This window comes from Trachymyrmex septentrionalis, unplaced genomic scaffold, assembly GCF_001594115.1.
Source record: "Trachymyrmex septentrionalis isolate Tsep2-gDNA-1 unplaced genomic scaffold, Tsep1.0 scaffold29, whole genome shotgun sequence".
NCBI lineage: Eukaryota > Metazoa > Arthropoda > Insecta > Hymenoptera > Formicidae > Trachymyrmex > Trachymyrmex septentrionalis.
Window position 1 is genome coordinate 537,552 of NW_017305451.1, and position 8,401 is coordinate 545,952.

At 37.4% G+C, this 8,401-nt stretch overlaps 1 protein-coding gene across 14 annotated transcripts in view; it reads left to right on the top strand.

Moving 5' to 3' along the window:
• Positions 1-7,437, top strand: part of LOC108749373 (troponin I-like) — a 34,010-nt gene extending 26,573 nt beyond the window's left edge. For 5 of the 14 annotated variants that reach the window (XM_018488010.1, XM_018488009.1, XM_018488006.1 and 2 more), the window contains 7 exons: positions 1,263-1,280; positions 2,079-2,117; positions 5,103-5,325; positions 5,530-5,763; positions 6,243-6,428; positions 6,721-6,801; positions 7,111-7,437. In XM_018488010.1, coding sequence (XP_018343512.1) covers positions 1,263-1,280; positions 2,079-2,117; positions 5,103-5,325; positions 5,530-5,763; positions 6,243-6,428; positions 6,721-6,801; positions 7,111-7,124 — 795 coding nt within the window. In that variant the 3' untranslated portion in view covers positions 7,125-7,437. Of the gene's footprint in view, positions 1-1,262; positions 1,281-2,078; positions 2,682-5,102; positions 5,326-5,529; positions 5,764-6,242; positions 6,429-6,720; positions 6,802-7,110 lie in introns of those variants that run through there. The other 9 variants (XM_018488018.1, XM_018488017.1, XM_018488020.1 and 6 more) reach the window with 3 other exon arrangements.
• The last annotated feature ends 964 nt before the right edge of the window (positions 7,438-8,401 follow it).

The window sequence follows — 8,401 nt, forward strand, 5'->3', positions numbered from 1 at the left end:
TCCGGTGTGGTCGTATTTTTTGCGTCGTGATAAGAGAAATTCTTTCAGACAATGTTACGCGCGAGCGGGTATTTCAAATATTCGATAAGGTGAAATGTCGGCTGTTATCGAGAATCGTACCGTTTTTCCTTCTCTCGTAAAACTTACTACTAATTCACTTTTCTCTCAGCCTCGCCATTTTAATTTCCTTCCTCTTGTTTCTTTTTCTCCGACGCGTCACGGCAATTAGAGTAGTGTCCAATTTGTATCGATATCTGCATCTTTTTGTTTTTTTTTCCCGCGTTCACCATTCATGTAATTTCGCAAAAAAAAATCTTTGCGATAGCGTAACCCAGCGCGAAGTAAATAAAGTCTAACATTAAGAGGGACGCAAAAAGGTGAGATTGGCTTGCCAAGCTATATTTGAAGCTGACAGTTCCACTTTTATTTCATACATAATGGCGCTTTACTCACACACATGCCTGCCCACTCGCGTTTTTCTACTCTTCACTATCTAATTACATTGTTGCCTTCCATTTTTTTTTCGCACATTCGCCTCGTTTATCTTCTTTTTACACGTGTTAATTACCGCACACTTTCTCACACGCAAAATCGTTCGTTCCGCCGGATTGCTACCGAATGCAAAGTGTTAAAAAGAGTGATCAATAGAGAGAAGAATATATAAGCTCGTCTGAAAGGAAAGAAACAAAAACAGAAACACGCACTCTTGAAACTAAAGTCGTTTGATCGCACAATTGAGAAGCCCTTTTGTAGCTTGCCTTCACTATTGCTCGGCCGCTATGCTTTCGGATTATGTAGAATTTGTTGCTCTGTCTTTTTGTCTTTTTATTTATGCACAATCGTGTACGCATTTTGATGTTTTATGTAAAAATCGTTCATTTTTTTTTTACACTCTTCTTCTGAAAGAAAAGTGTTTATAATATACATACGTATACTAAAAAATATATATAATTAGCATCCAAAACAGCTATAATGAAATATAATTATCATGGAGCTTCTTATCACGATTATTTTACCATAATTATTTTACAACTATAATCACAAATGCCAAACTTTTCTCTTAGTGTCATTTACAATAAATAATAGTTACAAAGACAATATTTTCAACGATCAACATGCGTGACGATCACGATGTCGATCATGGGTTACAACGTGAGCCATGAACGACGTGTCACTTGTTAAGTAATATTTAAATGTACGCTTAATCAGTGTCCATGTCTTATCTGTTGACTAATTATATTGCTCTTGCATTATGTTCGCAGAACGCGTCAAAAGATAAGGTAAAACTTTAACAACCAACTTGTAGCTCGACATGCTTGTGTAAGAGAGAATGACGTGTGTGTGTGATAGATGAGAGTGTACTAGATAGAAAAACGAATAGCTCGAACGTGTACGTGTGGAAGTGGAAGAATGGAAAGATAGGATAGAAGAGAAGCTTCCTTCGTTTTTAACGATCGTGGTGATTCAAGTCTTCAGTGCAATCTTTTCTTGAATATTATGTTTCGTTTGTTCGTGAATTTCCTTACAATGTTTAGACATTAGCATAGCTCCCAACATTCTCGACAACGTTGGAAGCCGTTATCTTAGTTTCTCTATTTTAATTTCCTTTTATTTATTTATTTCTTTTTGTTTCCCCCTGTTAAAATCTCGTGATTCTCCCGCTGCTGTATTTTTTTTTTTTTTCCTTATTTCTACTAACAATCACAACGGCTTCGTAGATGTTCCGTGACTGAGCGTAGTTGCCAGGCGACGTTCCCGGAAACGTCGAGAGAATTTTTTGGTAGTATGAGAGAATTGGCGATCCAAAGAAAGCTGGCGCAGAAATTCGCAATTGAACGGTATATGGCGACGCGATCCACGACTACGACCACGAAGCAATTTTTGTCTAGATCTCGTTCTCTAGATTTTTGGCATTCCGAATTGAATAGCCTCTTTCAAAAGTTTTTGACCCCGTTAGCATTATTCCCCCAGCTTTGCGAACGTTCACCCCGACACTGCTAACCAGTGTGCGAGTCTAATTTTCAACGTGTAACGAGATTTCCATTTGTATTTGACGCAATGTTTTCTCGATTTTGCAGAAGAAACCCGACTGGTCGAAGAAGGGCGATGAAAAGAAGGTAAAGGAGGAAGAAGCCGCGCCACCAGTATCGGTGGAGGAATGAGAGAATTGAAATTCTCATTGTCGTCGTTCTCTCAAGAGAAACGTCAGGATTCGCCTGTCCGCATTCGTCAATAACCGCTCTATGCAGAAACTCCAAAGAACCTCCTCTACATTTTTTTTAACGATCGATTTATTAATTTAATATGTCCCGTTATCATGAGTTGCACGCAAAAATCTTTCACCCGTTCGTCTGTGTAGTTACGATTGCTCGTATGTTCATCCCAGATTGTATCGAAATTTGTTGACATTCAATATCCGACCCGTAGCTTTACTCTACACTCTACTCGTACCTGTCCTATCTTTTTTTTATTGCTGTAATGTATTTTTTTAATGGACCTTGTAAATCACTGTAGAACACTATTAGAATGGCGTGCAGAATTCATGAAAAAAAAGTATAATAAAATTTGTCTTTCTGCAAATCAAATGCGAGGGGAGAAATGTTATTGTAGAGAATAATGGGGGGAAAATGTTACTTTACTTAAGGTTTACTGTAAAACAAAATATTTAACGGTACTCAAAATCTCTATGTGTGGTCATTTTCCTATGTTGTTCCATATTCCTTCCACATTCTGTGAGAGTTTTTGTTTTGTTTAACCTTTGAAATGTATAGTAAGATAATATAACCGACATTTTATGTATGTTTCATATTTTATGTTAATTATTTTATTCATTTCTCGTCAAGTAATTAATGTAAAAAGAGACTAATTAACATTCTTGATATAAGATACATACATAATAGCATTTTTTTCGAAATTAATTATTGAAAAAAACGTTTTTATTAACATTCTTTATCGAATATTTACTTATTCTTATTTATATTATATATTTTATTACGATCAAAAATTAAATACTTTTGATTCAAATTGTAAATGTTAAACGGTTTGATGAAAGATATATAGCTCTTGGCATTTTTCTTATTATTTTGACTCTTAGTAATTTTTCGTGAAAACATAGATGATATAGCGTATACTGTAAAAGATTTCTATGCATCACAGCGTTAAATAACAAGAATAATGCCAAAAGTTTTTTTAATTTACAGATAAGCCAATATTCAGAGATGTGGTAGGTATGTCACTAACTGGATTTCGCTTCGTAACTATTCGCTATTGAATGACGCTTTCGACACAGCTTCATCACGTTCGCTATGATACATAAGCTCTTATGTGTGCTTTGACAATTTCGATTTGCTTTATTGATTTATAGATCTGTTCATTTCCTCTTCATTTGCGAGAAGTTTTTGCACCGATTAGTATTTTCCAAAATAAAACGCACGTCGACAACAAATTTTGATCAACAATTTATTTTATTACTATCATTTATGTACTTGTAATTAGATATGATTTGTTTAATTAATTTACAGAAAAATTTCAATCCCGTTTGCTTTTTTATATTTGCCTTTTTACAGTTACCAATAGAAAATATTATATTTAAAATCTCTCACATAATAAATCTCTGTTCGTACAGATTTTGAAAATTACCTATTATGTTTTATGTTTAACTTGAGGTTATAGGCTTCTCTCGCTCTTTTATTTGTGTTTATTATTAATTATCGCGCTAATTTGTGTCCCGATAATGGACAATAATATATCCAATTAAATGGCACTTCCAACAAAGCCTCATTACATCAATTCTGAGCAAATATTGAGTGTCCTTTTTCACTCAATCGTACGCTACATGTATCGATTTTCACAATCACGTAATTTATTTTCGGGATCCATCGATCGTTTCCGACATACTGGCGTAACCTCCTCCGTCATCATCTCGCGAGTTTCACGCAATCGATCGTATTTATAATCATATCGGGTGTCGTGCACATTGTTTAATTATCTTGACAATATTCGCCGATCACAATGGCCGCGATGATTTATGGCGCAAAACGCCGTCAACGAAGCCACGGTCCGGGAAGCGCGCGGCGCGTCGTAAGCTCGTGACCGAACGTTGCATAAAGCATTATTATCGAGAACGGGACAAATGACATATCTATAAACGGTGGTTTAATGCGAGTACATTTGCAAAACGTGCGCGTTGACCGTTAATCACGCAATTTAATACGCGTGTCGGTGATGGCTTGCGCTGCAACTGCACGCGCAATTCTGTGTTGTTCGTGGGAGCGCTTTTCATATCGATCTCCATGACGAGACGTTTCCGGTTATCAATCGCGTTTTCAATCTAATTCGGGAATCACTTGATTTCTTTTTATTAAATGTCGACCTAGTGTGTTTTATATAGTATATTCCAGATTTAAAATCACTACTATTATACACAATATATATTATTGTTTTTCAATTTACTCGTATTTGAAAACATTATGGATATGGATTAATCAGAATTTTTTGAAAGGACAAATAGAAACCAAACAAATTCATTAAGTCAAATGTCAAATAGCTTATTATGGTAGCTGTAAAAAATAAAAAATTTAATTAATATAACGTTTCTTAATTAATATAGTGTTTTTTAATTAATATAATGTTTTTTTTAATTAATATAACATTTTTTAATTAATATAACGTTTTTTAATTGAGGGTTTTCAGTGGAAAATTCATAATTAGAGAACTTCTTTGTAAAGAATAGTTATTAGGAAAGAAAAAAAAATGTTAAACAATATCCGTATAAAACAATATTTTACAATAACATTTCATATTTTTTCGTCACTGAGGTGTGAAAATATTCCAGATGATGAAATATTCTCGATACTTGATAAAATTCCTTGCGTCTCTTTTACTTTTATGTAATTATCCTTCCGTTTGGAAAGAAATCGCGCACGTTTGAAAAGAAATGCTATTATATGAACTTTCGAGTTGTCTGGTAACTTTAAATTACTATGTATTAATTCGTTGATAAATATATATCAATATGCTACATAAATAATACGTTTTCTAGATGTTAAAATCCTAAGCCTAATAATTAATTTATTTTGAATAAGTACGCGTTTTCCATGCAGGAGGGCGAACAGGTTGAAGCACCTGTGGAACCACCACCACCGGAACCAACACCAACTCCAGAACCGACGCCAAGTCCAATTCCTCCGGTTCCCGTACCTCCGCCAGCGGAACCCACACCAGTTCCTGCAGCGGCACCTCCAGCCGAAGGTGGAGTTCCAGTAGCTCCTGTCCCAGCAGCTGAAGGTGTCCCGCCGGCGGACGGAACTGCGCCAGCACCTGCTGGTAAATTCCTAAGCGTTAAATATTTTGAAATATACGACAGTTTTCGAGATATTTTCATGGCACAGCGATTCGTCTGTTCAGAAAATTTGTCTTTGTCGAAAATCTGATACACAACGCGCTATTCTTATCTTTTTTTATAATTATTAGAGAAGAGAAGAGAAAATGTTGTCTTCTAAATGCATCATTTTGTACTATACTATTTAGAAGGCGCACCTGTAGTAGCCTCCGCAGAAGGGACCGCACCACCTACAGAAGGGGCTGCACCGCCGGTGGAAGGTGCAGCGCCACCAGCAGAAGGAGCATCTGCAGAAGGAACGGCCCCGTCAGGAGAGGGCGTGCCTGCTGAAGGAATACCTCCAGCCGAAGGTTCTGCATCTACCGCTACTCCTGCAGAGGGTGCACCAGCAGAAGGAGCTCCTACCGCAGCTCCAGCTGAAGGTTAATTTTATATTTATTTTTTATTTTTTTTATCCTATTTTTGTATCTTGTTCTAATTTTTTGTATTAATAAAATACAATTTTACAAAAACCACTAACTATTAAAAATTGCAAAAAATGTAGAATGAAATCTAAATTGTACATTAATTCTTTAATCATAAACACATACCGCGTATGTTACGCGTATAGAACACGTTTGTAGCAGAAGCAATTAAAAGTTTAAATGAACAATCGGTAATAAAAGCTTTTTGTTGTCAAAACAAAATATTCTGCTTGTCGAGGAATTAAAAAAATGTCTTTTTTGCATGTTAAAAGATTGATGTCGATCAGCTATTGCCAATATTTATGTATTGTTAATGTCGCTGCTTTTAGTTTTTCGCTTGCAAATGGGCGTACTGCAATGGGAAATTGTATTGATGAATCTGTTATGTGAAATAAAAATTTTAGCACCTTCAGTAAGATAAAAAAAAAATTGTGTAGGTGCGACACCAGCAGTACCAGCGGAAGGAGCTCCTCCAGCCGAAGGAGCTGCTCCTCCAGCAGAAGGAGTTGCTCCTCCAGCGGAAGGCGCACCGGCCGCACCAGCTGAAGGAGCCGTACCTGCAGCTGCACCCGCAGATGCGACTCCCGCAGTTCCAGCGGAAGCTGCACCCGCGCCGACCGAAAGTACGTGAAACATCTATGGTTCGACTTATATTACTTTTCAGGTGGAATTTTTTACACAGTGGAATTTTCGCTATAAACGTAGATACTTTTTTCTACTGTTATTTTTTTCATAAATCCAATAATTTTGTAAACGATCCATTTTTTTATTGGAACATTGGCGAGAACATTTTGAAATCGAACAATTTCGCATTTTACGAGAAAGAGAAGATACGGGAATTTTTCGATCGCCAGTTCTACGTCACCTGGCAAAATTGGCGTCGTATTAATTTTGCGTTTTTAACTTAATTTTTAGCTAATCTAGTTTTGATATTGCGAGTTACAATCCGCATCAGAGGCAGTCCCGCGCTAAAGAGCGCGAAATACATCATGAACGGTATGTCAAAGCCTTCAAGTATAAAATGCAAAGGACTAAAAAAAAAAAAGTATCATCGCATTCGGTGAACTAAAAAACGGAACTCTAGCGTTTTTGGCATGTCGCGAACTGCGCGAATTGCGCAACGATCAGACATCATCCACTAATGTTCATACAATTTCGGAGGAAAATCGACGAGAGCTACTCTCCTCGGCTTCACTATCATCGGCTTATCATCTTAGCTCTAGTTAATAATTCTGCACCCGTACCTGCCACAGCGGTCGCTTCCCACGTTAATATTCTCTCTCTCTTTTTTTCCTCCCCACGTAGCACCCGCATCGTAACTGAAAGAGTGGAGACGAGGGGTCATCTTGTCGCATACTCTCCTCTCGTTGACGTCAAACTTTGCGGAACATCTACACAGCGGATAAAAATACGGATGTATGTGGAACCACAGCACCCTACCCGACATCGCGGATCGCGCTTTTCTTGTCGTCATCATCATTATCATTACCATTATCGCCAGCATCGTTACCATCATCTCCGTCGCCGCCGTCGCCGCGCGCCGTCTCGTCGCCGTCGCCTCCATCGCTCACGTCTTGCATATTCATCACTCATGCATCACGAAAACTCGCACGTGCCGCACGAGGTTCAAAGGGGGAAAAAAATCGGACAAAAAGAAAAGGAGAGAAATGTATGCGCGAGAAAGGGTCGCGTGTCACGGGCACGATACGTCTTGTGGTCGAGAAACGCCGACTCGACATGGGGCTCATATTTTCGCCTCGTATTCGTCATGTAAAAACACGCGTTCATTAGAATGCCGAGAACGGAAAGGAAGGATGCTGTCCTTATTCGACGATGTCGCGATTGCTAATCGAGATTACGTCGAGCGTGCATCTACACACATTTCGTCACGTTCGCTCGATCAACTTTTCCACCACGCGCGATCAAACAATCGCTACTCGTCGCATTAAACTCAACACAGTACGAATAACTAACTCCGCGTTCGGAATAATCCTGTAAATAATCCATGGCACGTCTCTCACGTCACAGTTCTCTTTACGTTACGCGAACATCGATGCCGGAAACGGTTTGCAAGAAATGTATACAAAAAATTGGATTTCGTAATAAAAGCTTTTTCTTCGACTATTGCGTTATTTTCCTTGCCCAACAGGCACGACTCTCTACCCCATCGTGAAAAATGTACTTCGCTCTTTATTCGTAATTAGTTTGTTGCGTTGTGCAAAGTGTAATATTACTGAGAAAAAGATACTTCTGAAATGCAATACAATTTATCTCGCTGAAATAAATCCTTCGTTAAATTGCGAAATAAAATTTTATTTCTAGCAAGGTAAACCATCTATTTTATTTTTTTTACAAATAATTAGATATATTTCATAGAATTGTATATACATTGCAAACAAACTTTTTTACAATCAATTATATATCGAAGAAAACGTTACCTGTAACATTTGCTTGCAAATATTTCAACTTTTTTTTTAATGTAACTTATGATCACTCAATTCAGTCACTATATTGGATTGGTGTAACTCCCACTTTCATTATGACGTTTCCAAGATATCTTTTACTTTGTATGCAAGAACTTTTTCTTTTATAGGGA